Source organism: Polistes canadensis, unplaced genomic scaffold (assembly GCF_001313835.1).
Source record: "Polistes canadensis isolate GaletaPanama2010 unplaced genomic scaffold, ASM131383v1 scaffold_109, whole genome shotgun sequence".
Taxonomy (NCBI): domain Eukaryota; kingdom Metazoa; phylum Arthropoda; class Insecta; order Hymenoptera; family Vespidae; genus Polistes; species Polistes canadensis.
Genome location: NW_014569656.1, coordinates 386,112 through 400,477, shown reverse-complemented (window position 1 = coordinate 400,477; position 14,366 = coordinate 386,112). Strand labels below are relative to the sequence as shown.

The 14,366-nt window shown below is 27.6% G+C and overlaps 1 protein-coding gene across 7 annotated transcripts; it reads left to right on the top strand.

Annotated features, from left to right (window-relative positions):
- Positions 1-332: 332 nt before the first annotated feature.
- Positions 333-11,329, top strand: LOC106787665 (mitogen-activated protein kinase kinase kinase kinase 5). 7 transcript variants are annotated; one of them, XM_014750222.1, is made up of 21 exons: positions 333-590; positions 663-720; positions 929-1,084; positions 1,292-1,524; positions 1,602-1,865; positions 1,943-2,138; positions 2,214-2,317; positions 2,406-2,473; positions 2,730-2,759; positions 4,105-4,143; positions 4,999-5,052; positions 5,837-5,907; positions 5,982-6,128; positions 6,212-6,387; positions 6,470-6,674; positions 6,782-6,965; positions 7,039-7,316; positions 7,389-7,472; positions 7,551-7,643; positions 7,733-7,859; positions 7,945-11,329. In XM_014750222.1, exons 1-21 carry the CDS (start codon positions 477-479, stop codon positions 8,042-8,044), a joined length of 2,781 nt encoding a protein of 926 aa, XP_014605708.1. In that variant the 5' UTR covers positions 333-476; the 3' UTR covers positions 8,045-11,329. The 7 variants fall into 7 exon arrangements, with proteins under 7 accessions (XP_014605708.1, XP_014605709.1, XP_014605710.1 ...); XM_014750223.1 differs by lacking the exon at positions 2,730-2,759 and having other exon boundaries at positions 7,945-8,044; XM_014750224.1 differs by lacking the exon at positions 4,105-4,143 and having other exon boundaries at positions 7,945-8,044.
- Positions 11,330-14,366: the final 3,037 nt, after the last annotated feature.

Genomic DNA, 14,366 nt, shown 5'->3' with positions numbered 1-14,366 from the left:
ATATGTTTCCATTCGATTTGACGAAACATTTTTCTATTTGATTGTTATCAGTCGTATAAAAAAAAAAAAAATGCATTGATGTGTTCAACGTAATCGCGACATTTTTCTTTTACAATGTAAAACTCGTCGTCTCCATTTGGATATTAATTTCTTTTCGTCGGATTAGTAATTAAATTCTTTCTACTCTTTCATTGCTTTTTAAAATATATTTTTTCCTCTTTTTTATATGTATATATTTTAGTATATTCAAATAATCGCGTTAAATTCCTTTCGAGATTTGCCACTTTTCGATATATCGAACGTCGTTCAAGTACTCTCGATAGTATGCAATCTCAGAGGTGTTGTGAACAATGGCGACGTTTCGATTAAAGTGACATCCTCTACTGGGCAAATGTGTTTTTACACTTTAACGATAACATTCTTTTCTAGATATTAATTACGCCATTTAAGCATTAGCTTTGAAGATCCTGCGGTTCATGATGGCATTAAACGCTAACGCACTGTCCAGTGACATAAGTCGTAGAAATCCGCAGGACGAGTACGAGCTCATCCAACGAATAGGCAGTGGAACTTATGGAGATGTTTATAAGGTTTTTATCCTTTTTATTATTGTAGAAATTGTCATCAGTTTATTAACTTATTCTCTTTTATATTTTCTATAGGCTAAAAGGTTATCTATGAACGACCTTGCCGCCATCAAGGTTATCAAATTAGAACCAGGTAAGACCAATTATGGTACATTACCCTAAACTTGAGACATGCAAATTTCATCTATCATATTTTCATGTTCAATTCATAAACTATAATTTTTTACTTTGAGAAATTCTCTATTTATATTAATGTTAATTAAGATAAAACGTATTTATTGCAGGGTTGCATAATTATGGATTAATTATTTCTAATTAAAAATACTTTCTTTTTCTTGTAGGTGATGATTTCGCTATTATCCAGCAAGAAATCTTGATGATGAAAGATTGTAGGCATCCCAATATCATAGCATATTATGGCAGCTACTTGAGAAGGGACAAATTGTGGATATGTATGGAATACTGCGGGGGTGGATCATTGCAAGATATTTATCACAGTATGTGTTAATTATTTTTAACGTGTTGACTGCCATGGTGTTATTATATTGTTTTATATTTTATCTTAGAATTGTAGCCTCCATAGCAAAATATGTAAAATTCGTGTGGCAGTAAATGGGTTAATATTATTTTAATTTTTTTAAAGAAGAATCATAGAGTTTGTTTATTTTTTTTCTAATTTATAAGTTGTTTGTTCGGTTTTATAGTAACTGGACCATTATCCGAGATACAGATAGCGTATATGTGTAGAGAGACTCTTATGGGATTAGCTTATTTGCATACTATGGGAAAAATGCATCGCGATATTAAGGGTGCCAATATATTATTGACCGAGGCAGGAGATGTCAAATTAGCTGATTTTGGTGTGTCAGCTCAAATTACTGCAACGATAAATAAAAGGAAAAGTTTTATTGGTACACCTTATTGGATGGCACCAGAGGTACGTGCAAATAAATAAGTCATTGTAATAAAATCTAGATTTTTATAATTGTTTTTCTTTCGTTTCATTCTCATTAGGTTGCAGCAGTAGAGAGAAAGGGTGGGTACAATCAGTTATGTGATATTTGGGCATGCGGTATAACTGCAATAGAATTAGCAGAGTTGCAACCTCCCATGTTCGATTTACATCCAATGAGAGCTTTATTCTTGATGTCCAAATCTGGTTTCAAACCTCCGACATTAAAAGATCGTGACAAATGGAGTCCAACATTTCATAATTTTGTTAAAGTTGCTTTAACTAAAAACCCTAAAAAGAGACCAACTGCAGAAAAATTATTGCAGGTTAATATCCCATCTTTAAATGTAATATAAATGCATGTTTATGTTAAATTTATCAAATAATTTATTTTCTTTTGCAGCATGCATTTTTTCAAGGAGAAATGAATAAACGATTGGCTTTGGAATTACTACAAAAGGTATCGAATCCTAGTCATATGTTCACTGATTTAGAAGCTGACGAAGATGGAGCAGTACCTAATGTACCACAAAGAATTGCTTCGAGGCATACAGCAAGACCAAGGCCAAAAAGCCCCATATCGCAATTAGATAGTGATGGTAAATATTTATCAGGAGTATATTAAATTAATCGATATTAATTATAGCGTTGTTTATTATAAATGTAAATTATAGATCTAATTAACCTGGATGGCAACACATTACAAAGAGATTCTATAACTCCTTCAGTTGATACTAATCCGGCGTGGGATATTATGGACATTATGAATAACGTAAAGGTAAATAATTGGCATATAGTTTGGATTAATAAAAAACAATATATTTTTATAGATGTGTATAATGATTGCAAATTATGATTACATTTAGGCTGTACATAACTGTGATGTTCATCCAGACTGTGGAATTGGCACTGCGTTTGAAGATGTACAAGAAAAGTAAGTTATTTGTAATATTTCTTTTTTTTCTCTTTTTCTCTTTCTTTCATTATATACTCTAATTTATACATATCTATATATATAATATATTTACTGTCACAAGATGTGGAAAGGGTTACAGCTTATCAATCACTTCCACTAATATGGTAAATGCTGTTTTGTTTGAATTTTTGATCTAGTTATTCTTGCATTGTATGTCAAATTTTTCTATTAAAATTTGATAGTTTAATGTTCTTTTGTTTATTATTAAATACAGTTTTTCACATACATCTGCTAATCTTCACGAGTAAGTACTTCGATTAGTAGAAAATCTATTTAGGCATGCATTCCTAATTTTGTTAACATCCATGTTATATGTTGAAATTAATTGAACAAAACAGCAATTTTATTTAAATATAACAGAAATTTTAGCTACTCTGTGGCTGATGCTAATATTCGTTTATAGTTGCACATAGCACGTTTGCTTATGCTTCGCATTGTGTAAGAGCAATGATGAATATTATTTATTTCTCACATTTCATAACTTACTTTTGATAAAAAAAATATTAATAACAGGATCAATTATATATGATTTTCTTTCTTTTTTCAAAAGTGATACAATATTTATCTGTGTATTCTGTATTAGTACACTTGGCGCAAATGTTACCGAAGGTAACAGACGATCACGTCGAAGCAAAACTGGCACAGAGTTATTTCATATGAGTTTAAGGTAAAAAAAATACTAAATACAAAAATTGGCTTGGTGTGAACCTATGTCATAACTTGACATTATTCCAAATTTATTTTATTAGAATATGTAATTAACAAAAATATTATCATAAGAATATTAAAGTTTTTGTATATAAAAAATAAAAAAAAAATAAGCTTTTAAATATTAATTATTTATAATAAGTAATATTTAAATCTTTTTCATTCTTTGAAGATTTTGATTCCATATATTAATATATGGGATGGATGTTAAATTAACTACTAAATGTTGAACAAATAATACGAACAAATAATGGTCTTACACATATATAAGCAAAGTTTTTAGTCGCATTTAAATGATTATATCCATAATCTAATATAGAGACGAGAAATATTTAAATCTTTTGATAATATATCACTGTTTAGAATGAGAGTACAAGTTTTTTAATATTAGTAAAAGACTAATGCATGTGATGTACGATAATAGTTTATGCTGTATGATATTGCATTTTGATTGCATGTTAATGATTGTCAATTTAAGAAATGATTTCTGTTATAAATTTTGTTTCAGTAAGTATAATCACCTTTATTTCACATTTGTACATATAATTTGATCATACTTATATCACTCGTCGAGATTTATTTATTCACTTATTCATTTACAAACACATTTTTGAAACTACAACGTTAAATTATTTAACGAAGAATGTAAATAATTAGAACGGTACGATTCGCTGTACTGTTTAGAAGATATTTTTGATCGAGGAAATATTATTTTATAATAGTAATAAACATATTGTTAGATTTATTATATGACAATCATTATCTCTTCTTTCTGGTATACGTAACAATGTATTATAGTTTTGTCATTTAGTCAGATTATATATTTTTTGTAGTATTAATTTTTCTGATCAGTTTGTAATTTTAATAATTTCTCCCTACAGGAGTCTATTGCAGTACATTGATGAGGAGTTGTTGCTAAGGTATTGGCAGGTAACCCTTTTCCCTTGCACCTTGCACCTTGCACTTATTTCTCTCTTTCCTTATACATATATTAATTAATAATTGTGCATCATTATATATTTAATGATAGATTAGATTAATAGAATATACTCTTGTTCTTTCTGTAGATTATATTATACATTTATACACAGATAGATTTTCACACATAGATTTTCCTTATGTTTGGTGACGGTTTAATATAATATTTTTTTCAATATTTTTATTAATTCTTTCGTTATACTACCGATCCACATATAATGAGGATCATCCATGCAAATGTTTCGTATGAACGACCGACCCATGCTGTAACGAAAGGATTAAATGGAAAAAACGATGATAGATCTTGTTAATGAAATATTGTACATACGAAATATGACTCATATATTACTTACACTTATAAAATAATTTCTATTTTCATTTTTATCAGATATATATCTGTAAATATATATCTGATTATTAGTTGCATGACAATTTTCGTTATTTATGCTTTTGCTTTGAACCTTGGCATTAACCATATTGGTGGTGGAAGTTTGTATATTTATTGCAAAAATGTTATGTGCTTATCAAAATGATATACACACGATGTAAAATAATTATCCCCAATTTGATTTATAATCTAATTGTAACTAATTGGTTCATATTTATAAAAATCAAGTTATTCGATTAACAAGCAAAATATTCAGATCTACATTTGATTTTACTTTTAAAAAAGAAAATTATAAATTATTTTAATTATTATGAATAACGATGGAGAAAACAATTTTACAGAAATACAAAATTTGTTTATTGTATTTGCAATTATTTTGTAGTATATGACCATAGTTTCATATGTGCAGGGGAAATGCAATGTCGATGGTTGGTGGGCATTGCGATCAGCTATACTCCCTGCAGTAAGTAAACCAACAATGATAAATTATTGTAAAATGTTTTATTTTTTCTTACATCTAGTTTCTTACATTTTTATTTATATGAATATAAATACTAATGTAGAGGAATTTCAACGATTAAAACTGATCGAAAGTAAATAGAAATATTTGTAAAATCATGCCTGAAGAAGAATATATCACACATACGTATCATATTTTTAAAAATATTTCATTAATTACTAACATAGAGGTATTGAGTAGATCAAATCAATGAATGGGGTAAGATTGTTAAGTAAATTATTATTTATAATCATTTGTATAACCAAAAGAAAATATTTGTGTTAATATCATTGTTCCAATATGAATTTACATTTATCATGGATCGTAGGACTTTTTAATATATTTTATATCATTAACATAAAATTGATATTTGTGCTTGCAGAAATTCTTATTTTTCAATTTTCATTTAAGTTTTCTTTTTTATGAAGCGTCGTTAAAATATGTTCAAAATACACACTGCTTTATTTGGCTCTTAACACATTGCTGCATTTTTTTTATTTATACAATTATATTATTATTATTTTTTCTTATGCAAATGATATATTTATTTTATGCAAAATTTGTTGAAAATGTTAAATGCTTGTTTAATAATTTGAAGTGTCAGGTACTAATATATATTTTCATTGAATGTATATCATATGCAACCTATTAACAGAAAATATATTCATTGCACTAGTTTATTTTCAAGAATTATTGTTTTATATAATAATAATAGTAAAAATATTAATTAACAATTATATATTTGTAGGGCCACGCTTCCTCTTGGAGAGTCTTCGAACGAGTGTGAGGTACATTGCGGATATTACAATAATGTATCTGGTAAGTAAATGAAAAATTTAGAATTTAGAAATTAGTCTAAAGAAATTATTATATTTAAATATATATATATATAGGGTCTCAAGCAAGTCCTAGACGTCACAGTTCTGTAGATGAATTATTTGGTCTGGTGAACAGTTCCCATTCTTTAACAGCTGTAAATGGACAACGTCAAAGATCTCTTTCAGATAGTGGCCCTAGAGAAGAATCCCCACAATCTAATGGTAGTAGCATGTGTTCCTATAAATAAAATATACTCTCTAAGATGTATAAAAATATATTTTATTGATAAAATTACATTTTTCAGGAGATAATGAAATATCAAGAGACGGAGAAAGAGAAAATATTAGTCCAGATCTCCTATCGGATACACCACCTGTACCACCGAGAAGGAGGGACAGAAAAAGGCATACACCACCAAGACCCATAAGTAATGGGTTGCCTCCAACTCCTAAGGTTCATATGGGAGCATGTTTTTCAAAGGTAGAATTTAATTTTTTGTTTAATATAAAAATATATTAGACATACGTTATCTTTATAAATAATTTTTTGATATAATTTTTAGGTATTTAATGGTTGTCCTTTGAGAATACATTGTACTGCTAGTTGGATACATCCCGACACAAGAGACCAACACTTACTTATCGCTGCAGAGGAAGGGATTTATAATTTAAACTTAAATGAACTCCATGAAACCGCAATAGATCAACTATATCCTAGACGTACAATTTGGATGTATGTTATCAAGGATGTCCTTATGTCCTTATCTGGTAAAATTTTTATTTGCCTTTCTAAAAGATTTTTAAACATTGCTTTGGTTATATATTTGAAAATATCAAAATGAATAATATTGTATTAAATTGATTGTATTTTGTAGGGAAAACACCTCAATTATACAGACATGATTTATTAGCAATGCAAAGCAAACAGACTCATAGGTTTTCATTGCATATGAACAAAATACCAGAGAGATTAGTACCTAGAAAATTTGCACTCACTACTAAAGTACCAGATACTAAAGGTTGCACTAAGTGTTGCGTTGGAAGAAATCCGTACAATGGGTGAGTTGAAGTTTTGTTCATGTATAACATATAATGTAAATATTTAACTATTTAAAACAAATTATAAATACAGATACAAGTACCTTTGCGGAGCAATGCCAGCTGGAATATTTTTGATGCAGTGGTACGATCCTTTAAACAAATTTATGCTTTTAAAGCACTTTGATTGCGCTCTTCCGTCACCTTTAAACGTGTTTGAAATGATTATTACACCTGAAATGGAATATCCGATGGTATGTGTATCGGTCAAGCAACCATATCAACAAAATAAATTAAAATTGGATTTAATTAATATGAACTCTGGAGCAAGCTGGTTCCATAGTGACGAGTTAGAAGATATGGATGGCTCAGGTGATTCTTTACTTCACATTTTTTTAAATCATTGTTATATTAAAAATAAACTAACAATTAATATTGTTTTAGCAACTGTGATACCAAGGAGAGAAAATCTTCATGTCATTAACGTGACGCAACTCGAGAAGGATGCAATACTTGTATGTTATGAAAGTAAGCCATTAATATTACAAGTAATTATAATAATTTATCTGTAACATAATTCTTCTCAACGTGATATTTTTCATTTAGATGTAGTTAAGGTTGTTACATTACAAGGAAAACTCAGGGTAAGCAAGAAGCAGATGTCGGAACTGCATTTTAATTTTCAGATAGAATCAATTAGTAAGTATTATATGAGACAAGTATAATAATCAATTATTCTTACATACGTATAATAGTTGTATTAATTATTATTTTATATTTTTTATTAGTTTGTCTACCGGATAGTGTATTGGCATTCCATAAACATGGTATGCAAGGTAGAAGTTTTAAGAATGGCGAAGTTACGCAGGAAATAAGTGATCCCAGCAGAACCTATAGGTTACTTGGCTCTGATAAGTAAGTACATAGTGATTAAAATTTATTAGATCATCTTAAAATTAAATTTTACGTGGAATATTAATCAATGTTCTTTATGCAATAGGGTTGTAATGTTGGAAAGTCATTTGGTTCACACGGGAACATTGACAGAGACTGAAGGAGCAGATTTATATATACTTGCAGGGCATGAGGCCAGTTATTGAGCGACAACTCTCTTACATCTTAATATGTAAATAAAAAAAACAAGCCTCTCACGTCGCAAGTGAATGTTAATGATTCACCGTCGATTACATACGGATGCAATGATTTAATCGAAAATAGATTGTTGGATAAATTGGTAAGGTAAAAAGATTATAATTAATTTTTCCTCCTGATTAAGAGTCATGAGAAAGGTGACGGATATAGTATAATTACAGAAACATGTACACCAATTGTACATAATTTACTCAATACTATCTATCTTTGAATATAGTTGATGTTACGTAGAGACTAGTACATTGGCCAAAACAATTTTTAAAAATTAAGTATTCTTTTCAATAAGTGTCGATAATTGAACGAAATACCAAGTTAGATTAAAAAAGCATGTCGCAATTTAAAAACAACAATAAGAAAACATATATATATATATGTCCAAATGTGCCCTTTTGCCTGACAAAACAAAGCTTATATTATTTAAATGTCTTTCTTTTTGTTTTACTTTTTGTATATTTTTTTTCTTTAATAGTATTTATAATTAAAAAGAATTAGTATTTATTTATTTAGAGAGTAGGTACGAATATAGGGATGGAAAAACAAGTGTTAGCTTATATTTTTCAAAAAAGAGAACAATACTTTTTTTCAAAGATTTTATGAGAATTATATGCAATGTCTATTTACAAGCAAGCTTGCCATATTACAAATAATATTCTCTAACGTCTAATAATTCTTACTTATTCGATGTAGTTTACAATAGCATACACACATACATACACACGCGTATATATATATAATTAAATAATTTAACTAATTATAGATGAAAGAAAATACAACGATTTAGATACGAAATATTAAGTGAATAATAAATGGTATAGTTCATCGATTCTAAAAAATAAAAATAAAGTAACACAACATATAGTATATATGTATATTTTTCTGGCAGGAACTATATAACGTTATTTTCAATAACACAATAATTATATAACGTTAAAATTTTAACATTGAAATAATCATTAGTACAAACCTCTCTTTTTATTAAAGTTTTATTATTATAAATGAAATAATATAAAGCGCAATATCTTCTTCCCTTTTTCAGTATAAGTTTTGACTTGGTAGGCATAGGGCTATTTTGAAAATGTCTAATTTTATTATACGAACATTGGATAAAATCATGTCCAATGCTCTATCATTTTTTAATAATTACAATAATAACAATGCACATTTCATATAAAAAAAATAATTAATGTTGATGAAAGTAATCAGAAATTATTTTATCTTCGAATGATATATGTTCAAATAATTGATCCAGTTTATATATATATATATGTATATTTAAGTTTAAGAGAAAATATTCTGTTGATAATTATGCAGGATAATATTATCAACAGTTTATTATTTAATATTTGCGAATAGCCTTAAATGCAATGTGATTTTAAAAAAGGAAAAATTAAAGATGAAATCAATATTGCTCGATAATTAACGATTAATAATAAATGTCAGCCGGATATTCGATCAGATAAATATAAGTTTTATGTTCATAATTATTATAATGTGATATTAATAAGTATCACGCTTGAAAATATTTAGGAAAAGAAAAACAACTAAATGAATTCTCTTGTGATTGGCTTGAAGACTGGAAGAAATGAAGTTTCTCGTTTGTGGTATATTGTATAAGAGAGGAGAGACTATGGTCTTGCAAGAAGGAAGAGTGCTGGATTTAATAGAACTTCGTCAAAAGTAAAGTAATTTGAAAACTTATCGTTAAGCTAATTGCATGAAGATTTCTTTTTCTTTTTTTTTTTTTCTCCAACCAGTTCATGTTGACTCCGATTTGTTCGAGAACAGTTTTTAGAATTTGTAGAGCCTGAGTCTAGTCTACTGTCGATTTAAATCTAACTAATATAATATACGTAACACATGATATTACATTGTATAAAATCGTAGTTTAAGAATCATCTTATCCATTTCGCTTATTTGCTGAATTCAAATTTAAAGAGAGAGAAAGGAAAGGAAGATATTTAATTATAGGAAGTTGCATAGAAGAAAAAAAACACATCAACGGAATTTAATTTTTAAACAAAAAACAAATTTACAGCGAGTGTTACTTAAAATCATACACCATTACGCTTACTAGATTTTTGTTTGAAAACTATTGGTTTACTAAGCATAATGGTGTACAATTTTAAGTGACACTCACTATAGATCACTATTTTAAGATGACTAAATTGACGACTAGACAGACTATGGCCTCCACAAAATAAAAAAATAGAACAAATAAGTTATCAGCATTTTAAAGGCAACTAGCACAAAGTGAATATGAAAATTTAATACGCGTAACTATTACAATTAAGCTATCAACTTTATTCATTTTTTCATTGTCACAAGTCATCGGTAATAATTGTTTAGTTTTTTATTTAGCATACTTTAACCCTTTATAACGCTATGTTATTTTGACGCACACTAATGTATCTGCTTAGTTTCACTGTAACAAAGTGTGTATATATATACTTGCAATTAGTATAATATATTAAAAATTATACTATAAGTTTTATATTAAATAAATATTTCCTATAGGCATTCTCAAAAACAAAAAATAAATTAGATTATAGAGGGTTAATTGTATCAGGAGGTAGTTGGAATGAATAAATTTATATTGATCATCATTTAGTTTGAGCATGGTATAAACTGGCATAAATTTAAGTCAATATAATATTACGTTTTATTTACTTTGCTTTTTTAATTTTGATTTTTTTAAAATCCTATATCGCTTGCGCAAATATGAGATTAATAGTGGATAACGTAACACACACATAACATATACACACATTTCCGTGAACATATTTAAGTGCACGTATTATTTATTTTATCTGCGTTATAAAAAATCGAAGATATCAGATAGATCAAACATGGAAAATTTTCGAAGATCGAATATATACGATCTTTCGTCAATAAAGTCTGGCACTTTTCCACCTCTCTACTTTATTTTTTTTCATTTTTTCAATTATTGTGTATGCATTATTAATAATTACAAGTTATGATAGAAAGAGAATGAAAGAGAGAAAGACAGGCATACGCAATAATGAATTAGTAATTAAAAAAAAGAAGGAGGAACGTATATAAAAAGTATCGTCGAATGCGTAAAGAAGAAGAAGATGGAGATGGAGAAAACTTCTCTTGGAAATGTTGAAGTATTTCGGTATTTTATATAAAATTTTGCTCTGTACATAGGATATAGATGACTGAAGAAAGTATTACATATTATCAACAAAATTTATTATTATTATTATTATTATTATTATTATTATTGTCATAATATTAGTGAGACGAGATGCAAAATATAAAAGCTTCCTATACTCGCGCTCGTTCATCATGGCGGAGCATGGGTGGTATAATTATCGTTAATTTGTTCACAATTAAAAAAAAGAAAAGTATGATTCATTCATTACTTTTTCTCCACTTATGTTTCATTGTAAAATATCATTGTAATAATAATTATTTTATTATTGTATAATGTTAGTATATATTATAGAGATTTATAGCGACACTTTTTTAAGATCATATTTCTTATATCCTTTTTACTATACATTTTCTTTGTTTTTTATGCATCGTTGATACGATTATTTCTTTTACACCACCTATGCTGTGATTTGAAATAATATATGCACGTATATATATATATATAATAATATGTATGCATATATTACTTCACGATGTTGGATTTGTTTTACGAAAGTAAAGGAAAGGAAAAGAAATTTATGTAAATGCGTGCACGTAAATAATTGCATTTAAAAATGATGACAAGATAGAGATTTAAAAATCAATCATTTGCTATATTATTTCCTCTCATGCGTTGCCTTAGCGAGCCGAATGCCGAATTTAAATGCGAAGTGTAAATAAAAAATATATTAGAAAGGAAACGATCTTACCCGTTTGTGGGAAGACATGTTTGATAATTAAGCCTGTAATATATTATAATCGTTGCTATGTTGCAATCAAACACCAAATCGAATTATTCAATCAAAGTTTTCGGTAATTCATTCATTATTTTTTGGAGATGGGGGAAGAAATGAACAAACATGCATACTTAACGGTATAAATTAAACGACGATAATGATGATGAGGATGATAATGATAATGAGATGGTGGTGGAGGATAGGAAGAATTAAAAAAGGAAAATAGATACAACAATGTCTTCCCTATTAATCGTATTTAAATAAAAAAATTTAGTCATATATTTAGGTACGTTTTATGGTCGTATGCTCTGCATTTTAATACACACTCACACACGAGCAAATACATACATAAATACATATACGACGTAGAAACACATACATATATACATAAAAATATGTGTAAAATATTTTACGATGCATCTTCTTTCTAACTTTAACGAAGAGTACAAGCGTCAGAGATCCGTAATTAATTATTAAAATAAATAAATTAATGAATTTAATATAAAAAAAAGTTTGATAAGACATTGTTGTAGCACAGATCGTAATAATTATTGTGTTATATGACGGATTAAATGATTGACTGATGTACGTATATGTTGTGTAATTAGAAATAATTTCGTAAAAAAATAAACCAAAAATATAAGAAGGAAAAATATGACAAAAAAAATTGAAAATTAAAGGGAAAAGTAAAAAAAAAATATAATAAATGTAGCACGCGTACGCTCGTGAAAGAAAAAAAAATGGGAAAATAAAAGTTCCTTTCTTAACAAGGAACGCGATTAAGTAACTTTTGCTTTTATTTATTAACTAATAAAAATAAAAAAATAGAAAGAATATAGAAAAAGAAATCGATATACATATATATTAAATATAAATATTTGATGAGATTCTATGCGTGCTGCATCGTTCCAGGCATCAAAATTGCATTGTAAACATTACGATATTCGTGCTAAAACAAAAAAAAAAAACAGAAGAAAAGATAAAAAAAATAAATTAATTAGACGTAAACACGCAAGCATGCTTATGGTACGTGTGTGTCTCGTAAAATATTTTTCTTCGTAGGAACGTGTCGGTCCACAAGAGTTTTCGATGTTATTATTATAATGACAATAATTTCTAAAAACACGATTCTAATACAATTTTCAATTAATAATATTTTAAAAAAGAAAATATATAGATGTTCATAGATGATCGGCATGCGAGCGTATTGCGTGACAAGAATAAAAACAATAAAAAAAATATATTAAAACGCAGAGAAAATTTAAAAAAAAGATATTAATCCAAACGAAAGGAAAATAACGTAAAATTTTCTGTTAGTTTAATTGTATATACGTGTACGAGCATGTAGGATTTAAAAAAAAGAACATTTCAACGACGAAATAATTCATTGAGAAAATAAAAATAGAGAGCGAGAGCTTTGACACTTATTAAAATAATAATTATAATGAATAGACCAAACGCGATACGACGAAGTAACGAAAAGACGAAAGAAAAAAGACAACAACAACAAAAATATAATAATTCCCCCCTTTAAAAGATAAAACAAATCGCATATTAAACAAACAAACCAACACAAAGACACGAAACGTTTAATTGTAACTGACAATGAGAAAGAAAGTGTCCATAAACCTATACATACGCAGATCAACACATATCTATATTCTGCTCACGACCACGAGTTTTAGAACGTCCTGATATATATATATATTTAATACATATATATATATTATATATAATACAGGTTTTGCGGTTCAAATTCAACTCTTTTGCAAAGGAGGAATTTAATTTGCAAAAAATTGAATTTTAAGTTCAAAATCTGTATATACTTGACTATATATATGTATTTATTGTATCTCATTTTATAGTGAAAATAGTTAACGAAATAGTGATTTATATTAAATCTATTTGTAGAGAAGAAGAGAGAAAGAGAAAAAGAAGAACAGAAAAATTAGGTTCATGTAGTGGTATTACAGCGATAATTGTGTACCTGTCCACATCGACCAGATTGATTGATAGATAGATAGATAGATAGATTGATTGATTGATTGATTGATTGATTGATGACTTTGTCTCTATGGTGTATAATGTAGAAACATTGATTTCAAGTTTTTTATTTACGTACATATTACCCGGAATAGATTTCTTTTTTATAACGAAGAGAAGTTGTAACAATTTGAATTTTTGTTCTAATTTGTATTAATTTTTAAGGAGAGAAAGAGACGAACGTATAATGTATTAAAAAGTATAAAAGACATTCGAATATTTTGAAAAATAAATTAGAAAAAATGAAAAAGACGAAAAAGAAGAAGAAGAAAAAGAGAAAGAAAGATTAAGTATATATGTATATGCATACATACACACGTGTGTAAATAAATGT

Bases quoted from the DNA above. Each gene is read 5' to 3' on its own strand.
- LOC106787665 (XM_014750222.1), top strand. From the start codon at position 477: ATGATGGCATTAAACGCTAACGCACTGTCCAGTGACATAAGTCGTAGA. The intron at 5,908-5,981 runs GTAAGTAAATGA...ATATATATATAG, and splicing joins ATATTACAATAATGTATCTG to GGTCTCAAGCAAGTCCTAGA. The intron at 6,129-6,211 runs GTAGTAGCATGT...TACATTTTTCAG, and splicing joins AGAATCCCCACAATCTAATG to GAGATAATGAAATATCAAGA.